A 27,049-nucleotide genomic window follows, 5' to 3' on the forward strand; every position below is an offset into this window, starting at 1 on the left:
ATATTTCAGATGTGAGTCACCATCTATTTCCCGGCATCACTTGAAACCTGCATACATAAATGGAAAGTGTCCAATGCAGAAGCTTTAGAGAAGCCGGCTAATCCTAACAGGAACCAATGAACATGATTTAAAGTTTTTTTTTTTTCAGAGTCTCACTCTGTTTCCCAGGCTGTAGTGTAGTGGCATGATCTTAGCTCACTGAAACTTCCACTTCCTGAGCTCAAGTGATCCTCCAGGCTCAGCCTCTTGAGTAGCTGGCATGCCTCCTGATTGTAGGCATGAGCCACCATGCATGGCTATTTTTTGTATTTTTTATAGAGACAGGGTTTTGCCATGTTGTCCAGGCTGGTCTTGAACTCCTGAGCTCAAAGCTATCCACCCACCTCCCCCTCCCAAAGTTCTGGGATTACAGGCATGAGCTACTGCCCCCAGCCAATTTGTAGTTTAAAAAACTGGGATTCTGGAGAAAACTGAGGGCTTCCCCAAACATGAGTAGGTAGTTCTGGAACATGGAGAGTCAGCCTGATTGTCAAAAATTTGATCAACTGACCTGAGATAATGCCTGTATTTCCTACTGCTGGAGAGGTTGCCTTTAGAAAATCCCTGTTAAAATGTACACTTGGGATGATGAAAACCACATCTTTAGTCTTCTTCTCTTTCCCCCTTCTTCTTATTTCTTCCAATTTTCCCTCTCCCTCTCTTTCTCCCTCCCCTTCCCCTTCTTCTTTTTCTTCCTTTTCCCCTTCCTTTTCCTTCTCTCCTCCTCCTCTTCCTCCTTTTTTTCTTCCTCCTCCCCCTGCCATCCCTCCCCTTCCCCTCCTCCTCCTCTTCCTTCTTCTTATTCTTCTCTTTCCCTTCCCCTCTCCCTTAATGAAGAGGTGTTTTTTTTTTAAACAAAGGTACAGGGCAGGGCTAAAGGACTCAACAAGGCAAGCAACAGGGAACTGCAGGAGTGGAAACACATTGTGATCCATAGGCCTGAGGAGGCAGGAGGCCAGAGGAGGGAATTACTCACCCCTTTCCCATCTCTCCTCCCTCTCCCCTTCCTCCCCCTCCTCCCATTACCTCCTCCCTCCCATCCACCTCCCCCTCCTCCTCCCTTTCCTCCCTCTCCCCCTCCTCCCCTTCCCACTCCTTCTTCTCCCCCTCTTCTCCTCCTCTTCCCCTCCTCCCATCCCCCTTTCCTCCTCCCCCTCCATCTCTCCTTTCCCCTTTCCCTCCTCTCTCTCCCCCTCCTCCCCTCCTCCCATCTCCCTCCCCTCCTCCTCCTCCTCCTTCTCCTTCTTCTTCCTCTTCTTATTTTTGCTAGAGATGATGACCAGCCCTTTGCCCGTCCAATGAGGACAGACAGAAGTACCTGGAAAGTATGATATAGTTAAAAGAGGCTTGAATCAGGAGTCAAAAGAGAATCTGATTCTTCCAATAACTTGAGGTATGACCTTGAGAAAACCACTTAACATCCGAATCACAAATTCTTCTTTGATGAAAGAGGAAAAATTATGCCTTCTATGCCTACCTCACAAAACTATTTTGACATCAAGATGAAAGTTACACAAGCATAACTCATTTTACTGCACTTTGCTTTATTGCAATTTATAGATATTGCATTATTTTTATTTTTATTTTATTTTTTACAAATTAAAGGTTTGTGGTAACCTGGCATTGAGCATGTCTGCTGGTGTCATTTTTCCAACAGCATGTGCTCACTTAGTGTCTCTGTGTCACATTAAGGTCATTCTTATATTTCAGACTTTTTCATATCATATCTGTTATGGTGATCGTTGAACAGTGATCATTTATGTTACTATTGTAATTCTTTTGGGGTGCCATAAACACCCATATTAGCTGGTGAACTTAAGATTGTGTGTATTCTGACTGTTCCACTGACCAGCTATCTCTCTTCCTATCCTGAGGCCTTGCTATTCCCTGAGACACAATATTAAAATTAGGCCAATTAATAACAGTCCTACCAGTTGGCTGGTAAGTAAGAGAATCACAATCTCACCTTTGGGCTGTGTCAAGAAATAAGAGTCACAATCCCACCTGATGGCTCTGTATAGGCTGGAGAGACACAATCTTTTCTGTGACCCTTGTCCATGTATGAGTTTTACCATCTTACCTGTTGATTAGGTCCAGATATTAGAGTCAACATCTCTCCTGTTGGCTGGGTCCAGGGAAAGGAATAACAATCTCACCTTTGGGCTGGGTCCAGAAACGAGAATCACAATCCGTCCTGTGAGACTGGTGTTACTGTGGGAACGCTTCTAAGTGTGCATGTGAAAGGAAGAGTTGCTTGTCCCTCACCTTAAATCAAAAGCTAGAAAGAATGAACCTTAATGAGGAAGACATGTTGAAGCTGAGACAGGCTGAAAACTAGTCTTCTTGGGCCGAACAGTTAGCCAGCTTGTAGATGCTAAGAAAATGTTCTTGGAGGAAATTGAAAGTGATGCTGTAGTGAACACATGAATGATAAGAATGCAAAACAGACTTACTGCTATGGGGAAAGTTTGAAAGATCTAGATAGATCAAACCAGCCACAACATTCCCTTAAACCAAAGCCTAATCCTGAGCAAGGCTCTAACTCTCTTCAATTCTATGAAAGCTGAGAGAAGTGAGGAAGCTGCAAAAGAAAAATCTGAAGCTAACAGAGGCTGGTTCATGAGGTTTAAGGAAAGAATCCATTTCTACAACATGAAAATGCAAGGTGAGGCAGCAAGTGCTGATAGAGAGGCTGCAGCCAGTTAACCAGAAGATCTGGATGAAGGTGGCTACACTAAACAATGAATTTTCAGTGGAGACAAAAGAGCCTTCTATTGAAGAAGATGACATCTTGGACTTTCATAGCTGAAGAGAATTCAGTGACTGGTCTCAAAACTTCAAAGGACAGGCTGACTCTCTTGTTGGGGGCTAATGCAGTTGATGACTTTGCATAGAAGCCAATGCTCATTTAGCATTCTGAAAATCCTAAGGCCCTTAAGAATTATGCTAAATCTGCAATGCTTGTGCTCTATAATCATATGGACTAACAAAACCTGGATGATAGCACATCTGTTTATAGCATGGTTTACTGAATATTTAAGCCCAGTGTTGAGATCTTCTGCTCAGATGAAAAGATTCCTTTTAAAATATTATAGTTTATAGCAATGAGCAATGCATTTGGTCACTCATAGAGCTCTGATGAAAATGTACATGGTGATTGATGTTACTTTTATGCCTGCTAAGATAACATGCACTCTGTAGCCCATGGATTAAGGAGTCATTTTGACTTTAAAGTCTTATTATTTAAGAAATACATTTTGTAAGTCTATAGCTGCCATAGACAGTGATTCCTCTGATAGATCTAGGCAAAGTAAATTGAAAATCTTCTTGAAAGTATTTCTCATTTTATCTTATTTTATTTTTGAGACAGAGTTTTGCTTTTGTTGCCCAGATTAGGTGCAATGGTGCGATCTGCCTCCCAAATTCAAGTGATTCTCCTGCCTCAACCTCCCAAGTATCTGGGATTATAGGCACCCAAAACCACACACAGATTTTTTTTTTTTTTTTTTTAAGTAGAGACAGCATTTCACCATGTTGGCCAGGCTGGTCTCAAATGCCTCACCTCTGGTGATTGCCCACTTGGCCTCCCAAAGTGCTGGGATTACAGGTATGAGCCACTGCACCTGGCGGATTTGTCATTTTAGATGCCATTAAGAATATTCATGATTCATGGGAGGACATAAAAATATCAACATTAATTGGAATTTGAAATAAGTTGATTCCAACCCTCATGAATGACTTTGAGTGTTTAAGACTTCAGTGGAGGGAGACAGTAATGTAAATGTGGTAAAACTAACAAGAGAACTAGATTTAGAAGTGAAGCATGAAGATATGACTGAATTGCTGCAACCACACGAAAAACTTTAGCAGATGAGCAGTTGCTTCTTATGGATCAGAAAAGGAAGCAGTTTCTTCAGGTGGAATCTACTGCTGGTGAAGGTGCGGTGAACATTGTCAAAATATCAACGAAGAATTTAGAATATTACATTATTAGTTGATAAAGCAACAGAAGGCTTTGAGAGGATTGACTCCAATTTTAAAAGAAGTTCTGCTATCAAACAACGTAACATGCTACAGAGAACTCTTTAATGAAAAGAAGAGTCAGTCAATGTGGAGAACATCATTGTGGTCATATTTTAAGAAATTGCTTTAGCCACCTGCCATCAACACTGAGGCAAGACTTTCCACCAGGAAAAAGATGAAGACATGCTGAAGGCTCAGATGGTTGTTAACAACTTTTAACAATAAAAATTTTTTTCAGGAAGGTATGTACTTGTTTTAGACATAATGCTCTTGTTGCATACTTAATAGACAACAGTATAGTGTACTCACAACTTTTACACTAGGAAACCAAAAAATTCTTTTGACTTGTTTTATTGCAATCTTACATTATTATGGTGGTCTGGAACTGAACATACAGTATCTCCTAGGTATGCCAGTATGTGAAAATGCTCTGAAAAAATTAAACCCTATTCAAAGATCAGCTCTTTCACCAAGATTGCACCACTGCACTCCAGCCTGGTGACAGAACAAAACTGAGTCTCAAAAAAAAAAAAAAACAAAAACCCCAAAGATCACCCGGGAAGCTCGTTCTTATTTTAAACAAGCCATATGACATACCTAAAAAAAAAAAAGGTGACCAGGCACGGTGGCTCACGCCTGTAATTCCAGCACTTTGAAAGGCCGAGGCGGGTGGATCACAAAGTCAGAAGATCAATACCATCTGGCTAACACGGTGAAACCCCATCCCTACTAAAAATACAAAAAATTAGCTGGGCGTGGTGGTGCACACCTGTAGTCCCAGCTACTTGCGAGGCTGAGGCAGGAGAATCGCTTGAACCCGGGAAGCGGAGGTTGCAGTGAGCCGAGATCATGCCACTGCACTCCAGCCTGGGCGACAAGAGCGATACTCTGTCTCAAAAAAAAAAAAAAAAAAAAAAGTAGTTTCAGCTCTGCGTTCCTAAAGAATAAACAGACAACAACTGTTTGTTTTATTTTTCATTTCCCTTCCATAATGTCTGTATTCAGGCAGGAGGGATCTGTTTGTTTTATTTTTCATTTCCCTTCCATAATGTCTGTATTCAGGCAGGAGGGATGGATTGAAGGGAAAGCAGTGGGATGGTTAATGACAGACACTGAGATCTTCCACCCCTGAGATCATCTGAAGTGAATACCCACCTTCTGTCTGGGAATTTCTACAGCACTTTGTGAAATCTCACTTGAAATCTCAGTAATTCATTACAAAGCCTAATTATGCAAGTAGCAGCCGCAGACTGTCAGCTTACCAAGCTGGTGATTGAAATCCTTCTGGTTGGCTGATAAAGTTCTGTCTGGAGTTTTATTTACCTTTTGATTACTGTGATTTGTGACTTCTATTTTAATACTTCTTTCTTTTTTCTTAAGGCAGAGGAGTTTAAGTTGTAGAGTTTTTAAAATTTCTTTGCAAAATTTTCATAAAATTGCCATTGCTTTGTGTGTGTGTGTGTGTGTGTGTCTATTTTTCAGTCAAGCAAAATGTTTTTTTCTAAAGGAGCCAAACACCAAACATGTTCCAGCCTGCAGCTCAGATGTTTTCCTTTTGCCTGGTTTGTTTTATGTTCAGGAGCTGGGCCTGTGGTCAGTCAACTGTATGGCTTTTAGGTAGAGAAATTCTGTATAGAAATAGGAAGAGATATTCTGAAATGAAATTGCTAACAAAGATGAGACTCAATTTGTGGAATCTGTAATTCTGGAATGTTTTCTGTCATGCTGATATGATCGGCTTTGATTCTTAGAGTCTTACAGTCTCTAGGGAGAAAGCCCCAGTCCAAGTTCCCAGCCCCTCGGGTGTGCCTCAGATCTCTCATACTGTAAATTCCTGGAGCTGTGAGGGGCTGCGGGATGGAAGCCATCCTTGTTCTGGCTGTTAGGACATTGCTCAGACATAAGGGACCCATTTTTTGCTTGTTGAACAAACACATAGATTAACATCTTAAGTGCCTTCTTCAGTTTTGGAAAGCAGACAGCAGAGAATGGGTTGGACAGTTAGAAATGTTATTTCTTTATAGATCCAGCCATCCTACTGGTATGCTTTGCGGTTCCTCTTTTTGCTTCACTCTCCCCACCTTTTGTTCCAAAATAAGAGAGAGAAAAAACAGTTTCTTAATTTTTATTTTAAAAAATTCAAATACTTTTATATTTGGCATTTTTCACCTTAGGACATTTCAGTACTGATGTAATTACTTTATTTTTCTTAATACAAATCACATGAAGTGACTTATTTTTAGGTTGGATGTTCTTGACAGGTAAGTCTTTTCTGAGATAAATATCTATAATAAAAGTTTTTAGCTTAGGATATGTGAAACCAACATTTCAAACACTTGTCTGAAAGGCAAGAGTTATACTCCAGCTACCCCTGCTGACCTGGGAGAGGGAGGTCAGAACCACTAGACACCTGTGGCTAGAAAATGAGGATGGTGGCTGTGGCGGATGGGAGGTGGGTGGGACAAAGATTAGATTTGAGCTACTGTTTTGCCACTACAGGCTTTTACTTCTTCTAAACTTTCTGTTTCATAGAACTGGGAAAAAAAGCTAATGACTGTGGTTTAATGTCAACAACTCTGAAAGAAAAATAATTTTATTCAAGCCCAGATTAAAACATGACACTTAATTTAAAGAGCAAACAGTTTTATAGGCTGAGTTTTTAAAAAAGTCAACTTTAAGAAATGTTTCTTCTTAAAAGAAATTAGATAAGGCTAAAAAATACACTAAAAATTAAAATCACATTGTTGCTGAAACATGGGAAAAGACAGCATGTTAGAGTTGTGATCCTCAGTTATTTTATTACAAGGTAGATTTGAGAAGTAGAGAAAATGTTAGAAACTTCTGGATTCTGAGCAGGAGCATAACTATCAAAAAAGGCCATCCTGCAAAGTATTATGAAAGTCGCTTCCACTGAGAACACAAAGCCCTCATTTGGACATAACGGAAATGTAATTTTAGTAATAATCAAAAGCATTTTTGATAAAAATTAATATTTAAAATGGAAAGCAAAATAACAATTTAGTAAATACTGTTTCAACATATTACATTAAAATTTTAAGCAAACAGAATGTGTTTCATCCTGATTTGTAGAACTTAGCTGATCATACAACTTCTTTTTTCAAAAATCTGCTTGAGTTTCTGAGCTGACTAGCGCTAACATTATGAAAGTTTGTTGTCTATATCATTCCCTAAATCATTTTTTAGATTTAGTTTTAGTTAAGAAAAAGAACATTCTGTATGATGAGAATTTTGAAAGATAAAATCAACTTGATTCAGAAAAACATGGAGTCTTAGGTTTCATGAGCATTATGTCATCAAATTCATCAATGGCTTTCATGTTTTCCAATTTTGATTATCTTGCCCAAAGCAGTAGTTGCATTGGTGGTAATTCTGATAGGTCAGTTTGATGATTTTTATACCATCATTTTCATCTGTTGGAATAACTTGGGAATAAAGAATGAAAATATGGCTAAAAATTTTACTTGAAATTGTGTGTCCATTTGTGTTGCTACAAAATACATTTAAAGTGATGAGAAACAAAGTGGCCTCCTTGTGTAAGAACTACAAATGTCTGACAGCTGTATTAATAATCGGCTGAGATAGGCAATACGAAATATTTTAAATAATCATTGGATTTCAGCGACATTTTAGCTAGGCAAGTATTTCAATGGAGGAAACATGATTGGAAAATGCATTTTGCCAAGTTTTTAAAGTAATGATATTGTTTCTTGTGGAATTATGCATGATCGCGCTGGAGTTCTACTTGGCTGAAAATGGTCAAATAGCAAATATAAACCATTGTGATTGCTTCTGGCTTTTGTTGATGACATTCAAGTCTTCTGAATCCTTTTATCTACAAGTGAAGAAACAGCAAATAGCTTTCAGGGATGATATCAAGTTAAGATAAAAAATAACGTTATTATTAAAGTGTAATATTAAACTTCTTAGCTTAGGTGAGTCGTCTATAGAGCACAGACCCAGATGCAAATTCTCAGCTCTTCTGACACACCACCCCTCCATCCTTCCTCCCTGCCTTCCTCTTCCTTTACTGAATATACTGTGTGCCGACCATGTGTCAAGCACTGTTCTAGGTGTCAAGAAATCAGCTTAGTTTTGATATCTGTTCTGGTATAATTAATGATAAGAGACCATGTGCAAGATCAATTTTGAAGAAATCACTGGTTACCTATGAACATGTAGCTCCAGAGTTAGGTGAGAGTGAGGAATAATAGGCCAAGTCTCTTCAGAAGATATTTCTAGGTTGAGTTTGCCCATAGGAACCCCAGCTCATCTTCTACTGTAGCCACCCACACATTTCTCAGCCCTGCCTAACCCAGAGACTGAACCATCATTCCTGATCCCTGAACACAGGCTGTTATTTATTGTGTCCATGCAGGCAAGGTGAAATCTGGCAGGTAGTACCTACCTCTGGGGAGATTCCCATGTTAGGAGTGATATGCAAGCCAATAGCAGAGGGTGGGGAATATCTCAGCAATTGCCCGTGTCTCCCAATGCTTCCTGTGCTCTCACTACAGCCTCCTATAGAATGAAGTCAATGGGAGGCCACAGGACACAACCTCTGGAGCAGAGAGATCTTAGAAGATAGCCCAACCTCATAGGTGAACTGACTGGGTCTGCAGTGGCATGGAACCTATGAAAGCTCCAGGTTGGAGACATTTTGCCTTTTTATTTATTTTTGTAGAAACAAGAAAGTCAGCTGTGTGGAAGACAATGACTCATACACTTGTGCTGTACTACTTGGTGTTTCTTTTGCCCACAGAGTCCTGTAGAACATTGTACCAGGTAAGAAAAGGGGAAGGGATGGAGAATGAACTGGTGGGGAAAGTAAATGGACAATAAAATCTGTCAGGTAATCAGCTCTTGGTTACCAGAGAGCTGAAGTGTAGGGAAGAGATGGTGATAGAGTGACTGGCCCAGCCAGAAGTAATTGCAACTGCAACTAACCAAAACCCACTTTAGTCAATAGCTACACATTGTTTTTCTCTCAAATTTTTACCATGAGTTCCTGAGATGCAATGAGGCTCAAGTGATTTAAAAGTAACAAACACTTTGTTCTGTATCATTCTGATAGTGAATGTTTCAGTTGCTTATAACCAGGGTGGGACCATTTCCTGGTGGTACTTGAAAATGTGGGGGTGGTAAGGGTTGTCACAATGACCAGGAGGTATTGGTGGCATTTAGAGACAGGATGTAGGAATGGTCTGGCAAAATGAAGCATTGTCCCATCCAAAATGGCAATAGCATCTCCTATGAGAAACCTGACTGTGAACACCATGAGTGGGCTAGAAGGAGCAATGAGCAACTCAGGCAATAGTTAAGCAAGATCTCACTGGGACGGAGTTTGTGGCAATGTACTATTTTAAAATTTGTAGGAGAGGGCCCTATGGCTCTTTCTGAAATATTTTCCCTTACACCATAAGTCATTTTAATTTCCCTGTTAGTTACTCATTAAAATAAGGTGTGGAGGAGCACTGAGAGAGAATACATGAGAACATTTTGAGCATCTTCTAAAGAGAGTACTATTTCTTGACTACAAGTTCTGGAAGGGAGCTTTGAGATCAACTGGCGAAGCTCCACTCCCTTATTTTGCTGTTGGGGAGTTGGAGACCCATGGTGTGGGATGCGATTTGCTTGAGGTACATACTTATTCAGTTACAGTGCCAAGGCCAGAACCCCTGTTTTCAGATTTTTCAGCTTCTTGATCTTTCCATTTTAATGTATATCTTCTTAACAAGAACTTCCTTAGGAAACAACGACTTTGGAAGTTCCTTCTGAGAGCTTTTCAAATGATATTTACATTATCCTCAAGTTAGTTTGCCTTTGCATAGAAATCTTCTCCATGGCTCCCCTTCCCTGATAATACTAAACAGGTACCTGTTTTCTGGGAAAAGTTAGAGACTCTTGGAAAGACCATTTCCTGAAGACTATCCAACCCTACAGCTTGTTACTGTTTGCTCCTTTCATTGTGTTTCCACATTCACACTTTTCTACAAGACAGAATGTGGACAGTAGGCAGAGCATGGGAGATTGGCTTTGTTTCTCTTGATCACTGGGATTTACCTTACTGTGAACATTCTATCCTTCTCTTCTCATTAGACAAGTTGCTGGGTGCTGAGCTGCTTATGCTGCTGGCTCCTGACCTGCCTATGCACACAGGCAGCTCAGCAGGTTGAGCAGGTGGCAGGTTTGCAAGTACCTTTTTTTCCCCATATTAGGTTGGGGACTGTTGATATCCAAAGCTAAAGTGATATATACTGGATGCCACACTAGAAATGAAATAACCAGAGAAGTATGTGGTGTCTTTTGGCAAAGTAGATGGGAAGAAATTAATCAGGTCCTTCCCTTAAGGAAGCAGAGTTTTCAGAACTCCAAGTAAACAGAATATCATGTGTATGTGGCTTTCTGTCCACATACATGATAAATATAATGTGACTTGACTAGAGTTTGTTTAATGGACCAAGTATCATCCAGAGGTGTTGACTTACAACTGCATTTATCACAGTATGTTGAGGACCATGGTCTTATCAAGATGGGTTTTGAGTATCTTGAGATGCCTGTATTTCCTTTCACTCATCCCCTCTGCCTGTTGCACTTGGACACAGGCTGGCTGTTTAGAAAAAGCAGTATTGTAAGAATTGGGAGAGCTAAGCTCTAGTCCTAGTTGTAAGAGGAATTTCCTGCATGGCCTTGTGCAAATCACTGCAATACCAAGCCTCAGTTTCCTTAACTGTAAAATTAAGAGGGCTGGATTGGATGATCTAAAAAGTCTTCCAAAATTCCAAAACTATTATTTTAGTGTTCTTGTTTCATGCAAGAACTTTAATTCTTCCACCTACAAAATAAGGCTTGATTCTCTGGACTATAAAATGAAAAGTCATCTTCTATCAGTTGATTTCATGGATATGAATACTCAGTGACACTTTCTTGATTTTGGAGAGACCCCAAAAGCTTAATTCAGATTCTCCTCAAGTTCTTACTGGATAGAGAAAAGAGGGAATATTCAGCCTTGTTTCTTGATAACATACAGAGAAGTAAGGTTGTGAAGAAGAACCCCATGAGTTGGCATGAACCCCAAGAGTTAGAGCTGCATCAGTGAATTTCCAATTTCTTCCTCAATGGCTTAGAACTTAGAACTCAAGTTGGATTAATGGGGCCAAGGCTCTTCTCAGCCACTAGAAAACACTATTCTGGTGCAGAAACAAGAAAACGGTCTTTCTCTCTTTCCTCACACACACATACACACATGAACATACATGTCAGTATATATATACATACTAAAATGTATACATGCATACACACATGTGTATAAGACACTGAACTAGCTACTTGGAGGAATATAACAAAGCACAATACACAGTCTGTGTTCTTAAGGAACTTGTAATTTAGTCAAAGAGTTAATATGTTTCTATAAAAAATTACATAGCAAAATGGCAGATGAGGTGAGAATATGCTGAACATGGACTGTGTGTATGGCTGCGTGGATGATGGTTTCTATAGGAGCCAGAAGAAAAGATGTATCATTATAGAACTGGATCAGGAAAGACCTCTTGGAAGGGGGAAACTTGAGCTTTGTATGTAATCGACATTCAGTAAGTTCATTTTCAGAATGATAACAGTAGTAAATTCTTAAATAGACTTATAGTATTCTTAGATCCCATTCCTAGTGCTTTTCATAGATGAGCTCATATATTCCTCATAAAAATGCTCTAGGGCAAGTATCATGCAATTATAGCTCTGTAGTTCCTACTCTACTTTATGGAAGAGGGAAACTGAGGCTCTGGGAGTTGACCTTTCCCAAGGTCTCAGATATTGGTGTTGAGATTTGAACCCAGATTGTCTGCTCCCAGAGTACATCCCTTGACCAGTATGTGACACTTTCTCAGTGAAGGGTCAGGTATGGTCTCGATGGATGGGACAAAGAGAGGGTTCTAATCAGGAGTAATGGAGATCCTCACAGTATGGGGGAGCTAGGTTTTGGGGGACTCCTAAGGAAAAAGAATACAATATTATAAATACAAAACTAAGGGGAAAGTGAACATTTATTTAGAATGAGAAAAGGAGTCATAACAAATTTCAAATTTAGAAATTCTGGATAGTATTATTTAGCATTTATTCAGTAATAAAACAATATTTTTATTAATGAGATGCCCACCTTTTAGTTCCTACATTTTAACTGCATACTTGCATGATCTTATAATTTTTTTCTACAGAGAGAATAGAAATATTGTTTAATCTTTCCTCCAGGATTATTGATCAAATCTGTTTCTTATTATTGGTAGTTTAGAAAAGTATTTTTCAGTTTCTAATTTATTATTAGTAATGTCATGTAAACATGACTGTTGTCAAATTTGGGAAAATTCTACCCAATTTATTTCATATATGAGCTGCAAGATACAGGAAACTTGCAATTCTCTTGTTCTGTGAATAATTGTAAATGTTCTTAGAACTGATGTCACTTACATGTTGATGTTCTCATTGTAATGCAGAAGTGACTAGAAACTACGTAAGTATATCCTACTAAATCCAAACTGAATGTATCCCCAGCTTAACTTGTCCACATTCTGTAAATAGACACAGCTTCTCTAGTGATACCCAAAATGAGGAAGAGTACGAAGGAGGCAGAATTGAAATGGCAAAAAATGATGATCTTAACAGATGGCAGGTGGTTAAAACATTTTGCTTTTGAGAATTTAATAAAATATGTGATCATGTGAACATGTGAGATGATCTGCTCATTAAGTTTGAGAGGAGAGCAATATGCTCATTGCTAGATCCTCTCCGAGAGCTTTGAAAGGTCCTATATGAGTGAGGGACTTGAGGCTTAACCTTCATCAAGTTCCCAGTGAAACCACCTCTGCTTGTAACATGTTTCCTGGATAGAACATAGACCCTTCTTACTGGAGAGAGGAGTGCTCCTACTAAGTAGCAATGGGAGAGAAAGTGGTCCAGGCTGAAGGGAAAATGGGGTAATGGAGGAGTTGTAACTCATGGACTCAGCTTTGGGTGGGCTATTCTGGTATCATAGCTAATTTAACTGTAGTTGTTTGTGACTAAAGTGAGCAGTTGGGCTGGCATATCAACAATTGATTTTGATTTTCCCTTTCTAGGCTACCAGCAAAAGCAAGGAGAAGGTGCATGCCAGGCCACATGGTATGTTGGCAGCAGTCACTTATCACCTGGAAGTTTTATTGTCCATCTGTTGAGATAGAGGGCCATTCTCAGCCCTCTGTCTTATGGCATGGCAAATGGAATCCTTGATGACTTGCATGTGGACTCTGATTTTTTTTCCCCTTCATATTAAATTGTACCTTTGTCTTTAGTTTTTTCTTTTTGACTTTTATTTTATGTTTGGGGGTACACGTGCAGGTTTGTTACATTGGTAAATTGCATGTCACTGGGGTTTGTTGTACAAATGATCCCACCCAGGTAGTGAGGATAGTACCAGGTAGTAAATGGTACCTTTTACCCAAGCCCCGTTCCTCTCTCCTCCCAGTACCCTCTGCTCCATCCTTGTCTGAGAATTCTTTGCCATAGATCCTTTGGATTGAGCCCATTGAAAATGGGCCAGTGGCTAAAACAGGTCTGAGAACTCATTGATGATGTGACATTATAGAGTGCTGGAGCTGAGAGGCTTTTTAGAGAACATTGGGAGCAGTGGATTCCAAATGAGAGCTGATCTGGGGAGCTTCAGGGGTCTGAAGAAGTATTCGGGGGTTCCTGTGAGGGTGTGAGAGTGACCTAGTGGACTGCACTGTGGGTTCAGCCCTCTCACTTCACCTGGGACAGTTCCACATTTATCTATTTTATACACTAGAGTTCAGGATAAGATTTTGTTGGAGACAATAAATTTTGTTGCTGAAATAGATGATGATCACTAATCCATTTCAGACTTCCTCCACTTCAGGAAGAAAAGACACTGACATCTGCAGGATATATGGGCTGTCACTGCAGTGACACTTTGGTGACTGGCCCAGTGGACCCAGAGCCCAGACCTTTCCATCTGATATGGTCTTCTTTCATTTTCCCAGGTGTATGTGATGGTGTCTGTACTGACAACTCCCAGTGCACTCAACCTTGCCCTCCGGATACTCAGGGAAATATGGGGTTTTCATGCAGGAAAAAGACATGGCACAAGATCACTGACACCTGCCGGACTCTTAATGCTCTCAACATATTTGAGGTAATATCTTCTCTTTTGCAATATGGATTCTAATGTGGGCTCTATGAGAACAGTGGAGCCTCCCATTAGCAGTGGGTATTGCCCTCAATAAGACAGAGGATGAGCATGGGGCGGGGCAGCATGTAGGGATGATTGTAGATGAATAGATAAGCACCCACTAACCTTTCTATGCAAAAATCGCCTTCTAAACTTTGGGCATCTGAAAGTCTGTGCCCATGGACTCCCGGCCATGTGAAGAAGCAGGCTGCAGGAGGGCCAGAAGGGGGTCCTCTAAAGCAAGGGTCAGCAAACTTCTTCTGTGAAGTTCCAGAGAGAAATATTCCAGGCTTTGCGGGTCACATGGTCTCTGTTGTGACTACTCAACTCTGCCATTGTAGCATGAAATCAGCTGTAGACAGTATTTAAATGAATGGGCTGGTTGCATTCCAGTAAAAGTTTATTTACAAAACCCAGGCAAGCAGTCTGGGTCTATAGTTTTGCCACCCCTGGTTCCCCTTAAAGTGTGGGAACCAGAGTCTGAATCTATGGGAGAAATTGTCTATTGCTATTTTCAGTCTTGGTATTCTAGTTGATTCATCCAAATCTAGTTTCAAATTTCTATTTTTAAGATAGACTCGTGTCTCATGATTTGCCCTTCATAAATATTACAAATAAGCTTAAATGGCACAAGGTATTTCTATATATACAGGTTATCTGAAGTGACATACTGAAGATAACAGTTGTTATTTGGGGAGAGGGGCATTAAAGAGTAGGTACATGGGAAGTAGGGACTTTTATTTGCTGGTTTGTACAACTTGGTATTGGTCATGTTATTTGACAGAAGATATGACACTGAAAATGTAAAACAGAAAAACATTATGTTAGGCTGTCCTAACTTTTAGTAAAGGTATTTTTACATTTAACACAAAAATAAAAATTATAAAAAATTCCTTATTTTTGCCATATCTTAGGAGAATTTATATTCGGTTCAGCCATTTGCAGAGAATGTAAAAATAAATGTATATCATGGAAAGCCTGACACCATAACAGATATATTGCTACAAAAGTGTCCCACGGATTTGTCTTGTGTAATTAAAAACATTCAGCAGTCTCCCCGGATACCAGGAAACATTGCCATAATTGTGCAGCTCTTACACAACATATCAACAGCAATATGGACAGGCATTGATGAGGCAAAGATGCAGGTGAGTGTCCCTGAATACTTGGTAGGGCATTGTCTCAGTAGGAAAGGAATACATACAGGTTAGTTGGAGTATTCTGTGAGCTTCTTAGGGACTAGAAACCACGTCTTTCACATCAGTATTTCTAATGTCTAGCAAAGCAAGTGTTCAATAAATCTTCATTAAAGAAAGGATGAATAAATGAGTGGGAAAAGTAAACATATTTAATTAACAAATATTTATAGAGAGCACTTACTTAGTACTGTAGTAAACATTGGAATATGATCTACCAATGTATCTTTTGGCTATTGAATACATTTAAGAAAAATTCTATGTTCTGGAGAGAGAAAGACTTTTCTTACTTTCATTTGTGAGTTAGGATGGGTTACTAAAATGGAAAATAATTGAATGCAAAGAAAACAGCCATACCTATCCATTGCAGATATGTAAAGTAGAACTAGATCCATTTTGTTTGGTTTTGATCTTCAAAGCAAAGGATACTAAAATGTAGATTCAGACTCCAGGGTGAATTTCCAATTTAGCATGTTCTTGTGCAACAGCGGTTAATCACATGATGGGTTCTCTGAGCAGAGTAAGCAAGTTGCTAGTTTTGCCTAGGTGGGATGTGGAGGGGACGATGAACATGAGCATGTGAAAGGCTACACAGTGGGCTGGCTCACAAGAGGGCATTGCATAAATGGAGGAGGACATGGTGAGGCAATTCCTTTGTAGCTCTATCATCTAAGTCAAACTTCAGTGTACATACAAGTCACCTGGGGAGTAAGATGCAGATTCTGATTGATTAAGTCTGGGTGTGGCCTCTGATTCTATATTGCTAAGAAATTTCCAGAGTATGCCTCTGCTGCTGGTTCAAGGAGCACACTTTATAAAAGTGAGTGTTGAATGCGCTGGCAGTTTCAGAGAGTGGCTCAGTACTAATGCTGATTCTTCATTTGCAGAGTTACAGCACCATAGCCAACCACATTCTTAACAGCAAAAGCATCTCCAACTGGACTTTCATTCCTGACAGAAACAGCAGCTGTGTCCTGCTACACTCAGTCAACTCCTTTGCGAGAAGGCTGTACATAGATAAACATCCCGTTGACATATCAGATGTCTTCATTCATACTATGGGCACCACCATATCTGGAGATAACACTGAAAAAAATTTCACTTTTTCGATGAGAGTTAATGATACCAGCAATGAAGTCACTGGGAGAGTGTTGATCAGTAGAGATGAGCTTCGGAAGGTGACTTCACCTTCTCAGGTCATCAGCATTGCATTTCCAACTATTGGGGCTATTTTGGAAGCCAGTCTTTTGGAAAATGTTACTGTAAATGGGCTTGTGCTGTCTGTCATTTTGCCCAAGGAACTTAAAAGAATCTTACTGATTTTTGATAAGATCAGCAAGTCAGAGGAGAGGAGGACACAGTGTGTTGGCTGGCACTCTGTGGAGAGCAGATGGGACCAGCAAGCCTGTAAAATGATTCAAGAAGACTCCCAGCAAGCTGTTTGCAAATGTAGGCCAAGCAAGTTGTTTACCTCTTTCTCAATTCTTATGTCACCTCATATCTTAGAGAGTCCGATCCTGACTTACATCACATATGTAGGCCTGGGTATTTCTATTTGCAGCCTGATCCTTTGCTTGTCCATTGAGGTCCTGGTCTGGAGCCAAGTGACGAAGACGGAGATCACCTATTTACGCCATGTGTGCATTGTTAATGTTGCGACCACTTTGCTGATGGCTGATGTGTGGTTCATTGTGGCTTCACTTCTTAGTGGTCCAGTGACACACCACAAGGGATGTGTGGCAGCAACATTTTTTGTTCATTTCTTTTACCTTTCTGTGTTTTTCTGGATGCTTGCCAAGGCACTCCTTATCCTCTACGGAATCATGATTGTTTTCCATACCTTGCCCAAATCGGTCCTGGTGGCATCTCTGTTTTCACTGGGCTATGGATGCCCTTTGGTCATTGCTGGTATCACGGTTGCTGCCACTGAACCTGGCAAAGGCTACCTACGACCTGAGGCCTGCTGGCTCAACTGGGACATGACCAGAGCCCTCCTGGCCTTCGTGGTCCCAGCTTTGGCCATCGTGGCTGTAAACCTGATCACAGTCACACTGGTGATTGTCAAGACCCAGCGAGCTGCCATTGGCAATTCCATGTTCCAGGAAGTGAGAGCCATTGTGAGAATCAGCAAGAACATTGCCATCCTCACACCACTTCTGGGACTGACCTGGGGATTTGGAGTAGCCACCATCATCAACGACAGAACCCTGGCCTTCCACATTATCTTCTCCCTGCTCAATGCATTCCAGGTAAGTCCAGATGCTTCTGACCAAGTCCAAAATGAGAAAATTCATGAAGATGTTCTGTGATTAGGAGCTTGCGGCATTAGATTTCTATGTAAAAGCCAATGGATTTGGAATAGCCTACAGAGTAGGGAAATAAACTTTTGTTCCAGAAAGATGTGGATTTGGATCCTGATTCTTTCATTTGCTAATAATGTACAACATGATCTTGGAATATTTACTCAACTTTTTCAAGCCGTATTTTTCTCATATATAAAATGAGTGCAATACTGTCCACATTATAGGGGTGTTTGGAAAGTGAAAATGGTGAATGGGAAAGCATCAAGTACTAAAATGATCTAAAGATCATAGACAGCCTAGTAATAGTCTGAGTTGTTATGATTTAAAAATTAAGGAATAACATCTTCCCCAAAATTTAGGTATGTAACTGGAGGTACTAATGTTTGGACATTTATTACATTTCCTTCCACTTAAAATTTTTTGCTACCATTGAATTTTTAGCTACAATTGGCAGCAAGAAATTTTAGCTGCCAATTTTTCCTACCCTGTAGGCCAGGGAGGGCACTGGGCAGTGCTGTGCTGGAGCTGCCCTGTACTGGGTCACAGGAGCTACCTATTTTATTTTCAGGATTTTTCTGAGCTGGTTGTGAACACAGTCATCAGTAACAATTAAATATATAGACTTGCAATTAAACAAATTGGGTTAAAAGCAAAGGTGATGAATCCTCAGAACTCATCACTTCCTAATTATTTGTCTACCTTTTCTCTTGAGGTTCTTGCATCTATTGTGTCTGCATGGTGGAAACTCTATACAATGATGTTCTACTGCCCATCTCTTCCTAAATCCATGCTCAGCGATGTCACAGGGCAAGATTTAAATAGGCCATAGTGGGTGTGATTATCCAGATTGGCATGCACTACAAATGAGGAGAGTTGATTGCCATTTACTAGCATATCACTGGATCAGGGCAACCTCTGAGGGAGGAGAGAGAGGAAACATGGATCTACTGAGATGGGAGCACAATTAACTGGGTGGAAAAAGCAGGAGAAGTGGAGTCGTAGGATAAGAAGAGATGAGGGGCAGCAGAGGAGGCTGATGAAGCAGACAGATGGGCGAGAATCTAAAACATATTGAGAAGCCCAGACTATTTTTTATAAGGAGCCTTATAAGAATGATAACTTTGTAACCTAATGGACCATGCCAACAGTTATATTTTTGTAGCAGATACAATAACAGATTTCAGTAATTATTTTGTAGGCTCACAGTGTTACACAGAAGAATAACCTCATAAAAGCTATATGGAGATTAGGGAGGAAGATTTTGTAAAGAGTTCCTGGTTCTAGCCCCAGGGGAATACCTGCACTGGTTTTGAAGCCCAACCATCCCCTTTACTACGGAGGTTTTATAATGGAGTAAATTGCTGCCTCAACTGCCCGTCTTGTCCATCCATAACTTCTGGTTGACACCCTACTCTCGTATTTACTGAGAGGAACTGTGGGCTGAGTGAGATTTGGGGACCTTCTCATAGCTGCTTTGGTGGGAATAAAATAAAACACATATGCCAAAACCTTGGAGAATACCTTGAGATTTACCTGTCCAAACTGTGCTTTACCTACTAAAAGAAATGCCAAGAAGCTGCTATTGGTGAATTGTTTGTTAAGTGTATTCTCTCCTCCCTTCTCCACCAGATACTAAACTTTATGACCATTTTTTTATCCAAATTTTCTGAAATATATTTTGCATAACTTTCTCTAAGGTGGCATAGGCCAATGAAAAGTGATACTAGTGGTGTATTTCCTGGTTACATATTTATGACTATGAAAGTGCAGGTTGCATAGTCACGGATGAAACACATACATACACTCAGATGCAGTGGCACCACATTTATTACTTATTTTCTGCTAAGCATTATGCTTAATGTTGCAGATACAAATATAGATAGACCATCCCCAAGGAGTTAAAAATCTTATAAGGAGAGAAATTCCTCTTAGTTGTTTAGCCAAAGAATATTAGCTGTTAGTGTACTAGTGGAAAAAAAACATGCTGGAATTGTGGTTCCCAGATCTTTAAAAAATACAATTCCTCAGCCAATTTTATGGATCACCTGAGTTAAAATGTATTCCTAGTACCAAAATCAGGCTAGGCTATATTTATCTCAAGGGGCCTTATAGGAATTATAACTTCATAACCTAATCGACCATGCCAACAATGATTTTTTTTGTAGCAGATACAATAACAAATTTCAGTAATTACCTTGTAGGCTCAAAATGTTCCACAGAAGAACAATCTCATAAAAGCTAAACGGAGATGAAGCTTTTGAGGGTTGGACTGACTGAACAGAAAGGTGTATTTTAGTGTGTCTGAGGGACTGGATTAGCTGCATGGATGTACACTGGACCCTGTAAGGTCCTCCACCATTCATCTGGGCTTTTACTTAATAGTGGTAGCAGTAGGTCTTCTGTGGTATTGTTCTCAGTGATGAATACCAGGTCGTAACATCTTTATGGTGCCAGTTGTATAAAACCCAGGCACCTTAACAGGCCTCTGGGTAGGTAAGAGTTCAAACTCACTTACTAAGTCAGAGCAACGTAGCAAGGCTATTCCTAAATAAAAGGTCATTATCTCATCTTCCTTTTTGGGTGAGCCATGGACCAAGTAACTGCACATTTAGGAGAGATGTTGTCTAATGAATGCTGCTGTCTATCACATTTTGAACGCTGAATCTCAACTTCCTTTTCCTTAACTGAAAAATGGAACTACAACCTGTTCTTCCTTCCTCAAAGGTTTTTTTTTTTTTTTTTTTTTTTTGCCAGCATATGTGAAAAAGAAGTAAAAACTTCAAATGGACTATAGGTATAGAGGAATAGCCTGTTTTGGGTTTTATATGGGGTTTTTGGTTTGAAAAATAAAAGATATAAAAACTAATTAATTCCTTCTATATCATCACTTTGGGAATAGTTGTCAAGTGCTTAGAAATTCAATCTATTTAATGTCATTAATTTTTTTGAGGATGTATACACTTGACTTTTCTTTGCAAGTTTTATAATATTCTTTGTAGTGGATTAAAGAAGGAGGTTAAAGGTGTTATGGGAAGCTGAGCAACAGCTGTTTCTGCTCTTTTCTGTGGAAGCTTCTTCTCTTACTTATTGTTCAGGAACTGCAAGCCTGCAGTCCATTGCCTAACACCCCCTCTGACTCTTACTTGGATCATTATATTCCGATGACAGGTCCAGCTCCTGCTAAGTGCAAACACTTTTAATTTCCCCAACTTAAAAGGAAATTAAAAAAATATTCCTGTATGATATAGGGACCTTGGTCTCTTTGGTTTACTGAGGTATCTCTACAGTGGCTGGCACATGGAAGACACCCATTAATATTTGTTGAATGAATGAATGTAGGTGTTGTGATCTAAGAATGAAAAATTAAGAGATTTTATAAAATTGTTTTCTTTTTATCAAAATACAAATTGATAAAAACTGGGAGTATATATTATTATCATTATTATTTTGTAAATGGCTCTTCTTCCTTCTTCCTTGTTTCCCAGGGCTTCTTCATCCTAGTGTTTGGAACTATCCTGGATCCAAAGGTACTGAATAGAAATTCTTCTTGTTGCTTTTTCTGTATTATCAGTTCTTGGCCATATAAAGGCTTGTAAAGGCTATTTATTAAAAAGTTTTCACCTCAATCATTTGTACAGATGCATGAAGCCTGCATCACTGCTGTTTACAATGCAAATGATATTGACCAGCTTGCAAGTTCTTATGGGAATAAATGTTTTATGTACATTAGTGGTGATTCTTAAAACAATTGTGGATATTACTATTTTCAATTTTACAGATGAGAAAACTGAGACTCAGAGTGAATAGCTTGTTCAAGATCACTACAGAAACCCACTCTGATTAGTTGAAGCAGAAAAAGAACTTACTAAATCTCACAATATTATCTTTGGGAAGGTCTCTTCGGCTTGGAGTTTTGGAGGCTCTACTCCAAGAACTGTTGCCAGTGCAAAGCACAGAAATGCTCCACAAGAGATACCACTGCTCTTTCCCACTTTGCTGGGCACAGATAGCACAGCTCGCCAGGCAGAGTTGCAGCTACTGCTGCCTGAGAGATCACCTCACCCTGCCTGGCTGGAACTCCAGCACCTGTATTTATGCATAGGCATGTATGATTGGCTGAGCTCCGTCACATGGTAATGTCTTACCTGCAAGCTTGGATAGAAGAGTGAGCTCCTATTTCTATCTTGAACAACACTGGAGTCAAGAAAAGGAACTCTTCAAATACAAATGAGTCTAGATAGATGATGTGTAGAAAACAAATAAAATCAAGCAAATGAACAAACCCTCAAACGTTTATTCAGGCTTCTAAGATCACCCCCTTTTCATTGTACCATACTACCTTCTGGAAAAAGCAAAGCAAACAACCATCTCAGATATAAATACAAATCCCTTCTGTCAATTAAAGTAAATAAATAAATAAAAATGAAAAGGAACGATACCAGGTTGGATTTACAAAACAAAACAAAAAAACAAACAAAACCCCCCAAACAGATAAAAGCATAATTCACTCCCTCCTCCAAACACCCCACCTTCACTGCTAAGTTTTTTGTTTGTTTACTTACTTGCTTTTTTTTTTTTTTTTTTTACTAAATAAGAAGAACACCTGTATTCAGCTGGCAAGACTTAGAGAAAAGAACATGTTAATTTTTTTTTTTTTTTTTGAGACAGGATTTCACTCTGTTGCCCTGGCTGGAGTGCAGTGGCACCGTTACAGCTCACTGCAGCCTTAACCTTTCGGGCTCAGGTGATCCTCTCACCACAGCCTTCGGAGTAGCTGAAATTTTTGACACATGCTACCACACCCAGCAAATTTTTAAAAGTTTTTATAGAGAGAGGATCTCCCTATGTTGCCCAGATTGGTCTCTAACTCCTTGAGCTCAAGGGATACACCCACTTTGGCCTCCCAAAGTTCTGGGATTACAGGAATGAGCTATTGTGCTTAGCCTACTGCTGTAATAGTCTATCAAATTAATATCAAAGTTTATGAAAAGGTCAGGAGATTGAGACCATCCTGGCCAACATGGTGAAACCCTGTCTCTACTAAAAAATACAAAAAATTAGCTGGGTGTGGTGGCATGCGCCTGTAGTCCCAGCTACTCAGGAGGCTGAGGCAGGGGAATCGCTTGAACCCAGGAGGGGGAGGTTGCAGTGAGCCGAGATCATGCCACTGCACTCCAGCCTGGGTGAAAGAGTAAGACTCCATTTCAAAAAAAAAAGTTTGTGAAAGAGGAATTTCAGTATGGTCCTTTCATTGTCTTATGAGAATACCATATAAATCTAGGAAACATTATTCAGAGGAGAAAAAGTATTTGTCTTGATATTTTCATGTACTCAGTTGGGATGCAGAGAGAGTAATGCTTTCTCTGCCTTCTCCATTAGATTATGGCAAAGCACAAATGTCATTTTGAGGGTAAAAACACAAAGCACTTAAAGTATTGCCTGGTCATATGCCACAGGGCTGTTTCTATTATTTGTAATACCACAACTAATATCTGTTGCCAGGGTACCAGCAGCAGCATTTTTACCTAGTTTACCACTGTTAGGTGAGACGTGCAAAGAACTCCAAGCCATGGAATCTTCTATCAAGATCAAAACCTCTTACCTTTACAATTATGATATAAAAGGTAAATACTCAAAAGTATCACAGGCCCGTACGTGATTCATTGACCAAAAGTTGTATAAACCAGTAGTCTTCAAACTTTTAGGATTAGTAAAATACAGTCAGCATAGTCCCCAGATGTGTTCATTATTAACTTAAAAAGTGTTATGTACATTATGAAAGCTAAGAGTAAAAAAAGGGTGAGAACAAAGAAATGTAAGTAGAAGTGCCAATGTATCTCACAAATCCCAATGGGCCCTTGAGTACACCGTCCTCCAACCCTGCAGGGTGGTTTGAGGTCTGTGTATAACAAAGAATATGGCATCTGCAGGGAAGGCAGAAGGCACCCTGAGCTGAAGGACTTTGGCATATGTGAATTGTGAACATAGAACTTCTACAAGGCCTTGGAAGGTGAATAATATTTTGTATAGCAGAAAGGAAAAGAGAAAAGAAGGGGGCCTGTGTTCAGCAGATAAGACATAGAGAAAAGGACAGGATGATCTAGTCAGGGAACATGAATTTCATGGACTGTTGCTATATTGAGTAGCACTTTTTTTTTTTTTTTTTTTTGAGATTGGGTGTTACTCTGTCACCAAGGCTGGAGTGCAGCGGTGAGATCTCAGCTCACTGCAAACTCCGCCTCCTGGGTTCAAGCAACTGTCCAGCCTCAGCCTCTTGAGTAGCTGGGATTACAGGTGTCCACCACCACACCTGGCTAATTTTTGTATTTTTAGTAGAGAGGGGGTTTCACTATGTTGACCAGCCTGGTCTCGAACTCCTGACCTCAAGTGATCTACCCTCCTTGGCCTCCCAAAGTGATGGCAGCACAGGACATGAGCCACCATGCCCAGTTGTAGAGTACTTTTTTCCTCTAGAAAAGGTGGTTTGAATAATCAACAAACTGTGAGAAACAACCACTTAAGTGCACCATAAAAATAATGCCAAAGCTACGTCAAGGAATCCTCAAACTTGTGGCAAATGATTTCTCAGCCATTGGGTTCATATTTAAGGCCCTGAAAATGAGTGTCCTGTGCCACTTCCACCTCTCGTCTCTCCCCATCTTTCCACCTTTTCCAGGACTGCTCCACCAGGTCACTGATCCCTCCATATCACTCCAACAGAACCTAGCTGCTAACACACAGTACCTGGCCACAATATCTGCCAGGCCCAAGCATATGTGTTATTTTCTTACAGTCTTTTAATTCTTAACTTCTTTTGTTAAATATCCAGATAAGAGAAGCCTTAAAGGGTCGAGTAGCCTCTGCAAAATGGAGCTCCAGAATATCAGAGGTAAAGTTTTCATATTCATTTTTGTATTAAAAGTGTAACGAGATAATAATCTTGGAGTTTCTGCTATGTAGATGTTGCTAACACTCTCTCATCTTAACACTCTGCAATGTGGATTTCCCAGAAGCACTGGGTGCCTCTTGAACAGTTCATTTCAGGAGTTTCTGGAGTATGGGGGGCACGTCAGAAGACATGCAAGTAAACTTACATGAATTTAGAGGAGAGTGAGAAGATGGCAGGTGTTGGAGGGTGAACCTCAAACCTCATAGTAGGAGAGCAAGTGATGAAAGTAATGAGAGAAGTCTTAGGTTCCCATGACATCTCACTTGTTCTCTGTGACTCCAATCAGTTGGCCCACAGCCAACGTGTACAAGCTCCAGGGAAACAAATTCTGATCTTACACAGAGAACTACTCAAGAGGGGCCAGCTGCTGTGGTGACTGAAGTGGCTTAAGTGGGCTTGGTGCTTGCTCAGGTTGCTGTAGAGAAGATTAAGTCATTGGACAGCAGGCTGGACTATAACAGCACCTCTAACTTATCTTCTATTCCCGTGACTTAGAAACAAATTATTTTTATGAAAAGAATGAGAGCCATGAACTGTTTTTAGTGAGGGAAAAACTGTTGCTTAATTAAAAAAAAAAAACTTTTAAATGGTAGCAAAAGGAGATTCAGCGTTGGCCCAAGGAATACACCTGCAACAAGTGAAGAGGTGATCTAGAGCCTCCGATTCCAACGTCTGATAGGGTCCACACCCCTCGTCATGGAGTGGAGCTTCAGGGGATCTGCATGGAGAGGGGCTAATTGATGGGGCTGGGCACCCTGTGGCCCTGAGAGCAGTGTTGCCCCATCCTTTTTCCTTGCCTTTCTGTTCCCTCGCCTTTGATTTCTTTAGCCTTCCTCTTCTCTTCTTTGTCTTCCCTTTCTTTTCCTATTCCCTTTTGCCTCACTCTTACCCAACCTTTGGTCTTGTTTTTAGGCTTTGGTCTCCATACCTGGGAGTCTGCTGGTTTCTCTGTACTCCTTTCAGCGTTAAAAAAAAAAAGAGCCAAAGTTTAATGCAAACAGACATTAATAATGTCTAAAGCAATGGTTCTGAACTTGGGCTACACATTAGAATCAACTGGGAAGCTTCAAAAAGTGGAGTTGCCTGGGTCACATCCCTGGAGATTCCCATTTGATTGGTCTGGAGTGTGGCTTGGATTTGGGGGTTTTAAAAGGTTCCCAGGTGATTCTACTGTACAGTCAAGGTTGAGGGTCATTCATCTGAAGCCTTCCTGAAGTATCCTGGCATTGTAAATATTTGTCTCCAACCAGCATCCCTGATGTAAGTACTCTCCTCCTTCACTCTGGTCTGCTACAGTGCTCTCAGGAGAGAGGCCCGACTCTCTCAATCCCTTCCTGTTTAGCTTTGCTGCTTTCCTTATGTGTTTTCAGGATTGATCCATTGAGGCTATCATAGAGAAATTCTGCTCTTCAGTGTTATAAAATCACAGTCATTTCCTCCACTTCTCTTGGGTTTTCTGTGATTGATAAATTAAAATAATATCCAGCATTTTATGAGTAATTGTCGATTGTCTGAGTGTTTTTAATGCTGGATGTACCTTAGAAACACCTAGAAAGCTTTAAAAATATACCACTTTCCAGGCCCCAACCAAGAAAAATTAAATCAGAAACTCTTGGAGGTAGGGCCTAAGCATTATTTTAAAGCACCCCAGTCATTCTAATGTGCCGCCTGGGCTAACAATCACCGGCCTAGGTACTAGGTAAATGTATCCTAATTCTTGCAATTGCCCCTTCATTTCTTGTCACTAACGTTAGGCCACTGCCTGCAATGAGTTTTATCGACCCTGCTCAGAGGACAGAAGTAGGTGTTTCACCCATGCTCTTCTCTTCTGCTTTGTAGGCCTCTAATCCCTAGGGAGCAATCTTCTGTAGTCCAGATTCAACGTCCCTTCTCAGGCACCTACTAGGGTAGTATCAGTCCTGCTCCCCAAACCCAGCATAATACATTTGCTTGTCTGTGTTCATTTTATATCTGATGTGATGGATTGGCCTGTGTTTATGTGGTAGTAATTCTACCAGTGAGTTAATGTATTAACTATCTTAGGCAACACATTCCTAAAACGCAAAGACATCCTTTGGACACAGACACATTGCAAGGGGATGACATTAATGCTGAGAATTTCAGCAGACCAGCTGAGAAGGAGCTATTTGAGAGCTTGGAGCCATTTTGCTGTCTTTCCCTCTCTCTCCTTGCCACTCAATGCCTTCTCCACCGTCCACCACCCTCCCAAATTAGGGCTCCTTCAGTAGGCAGAGCCAGGCCAGGCCAGGCCAAGGAGGAGGAGGAAAGCTCACAGCAGTCT

General features: G+C 40.3%; 1 protein-coding gene across 2 annotated transcripts in view; it reads left to right on the plus strand.

Moving 5' to 3' along the window:
- Nucleotides 1–27,049, plus strand: part of LOC100411264 (putative adhesion G protein-coupled receptor F2P) — a 45,228-nt gene that overhangs the window by 13,637 nt on the left and 4,542 nt on the right. The window contains exons 2-8 of one of the 2 annotated variants that reach the window (XM_008994551.5): nt 8,765–8,865; nt 13,191–13,233; nt 14,112–14,263; nt 15,214–15,447; nt 16,383–17,744; nt 21,284–21,325; nt 24,628–24,687. In XM_008994551.5, coding sequence (XP_008992799.1) covers nt 8,794–8,865; nt 13,191–13,233; nt 14,112–14,263; nt 15,214–15,447; nt 16,383–17,744; nt 21,284–21,325; nt 24,628–24,687 — 1,965 coding nt within the window. In that variant the 5' untranslated portion in view covers nt 8,765–8,793. The remainder of the gene's footprint in view (nt 1–8,764; nt 8,866–13,190; nt 13,234–14,111; nt 14,264–15,213; nt 15,448–16,382; nt 17,745–21,283; nt 21,326–24,627; nt 24,688–27,049) is intronic. The other variant, XM_078369368.1, reaches the window with a different exon arrangement.

This window comes from Callithrix jacchus, chromosome 4, assembly GCF_049354715.1.
Source record: "Callithrix jacchus isolate 240 chromosome 4, calJac240_pri, whole genome shotgun sequence".
NCBI classification, from domain to species: domain Eukaryota; kingdom Metazoa; phylum Chordata; class Mammalia; order Primates; family Cebidae; genus Callithrix; species Callithrix jacchus.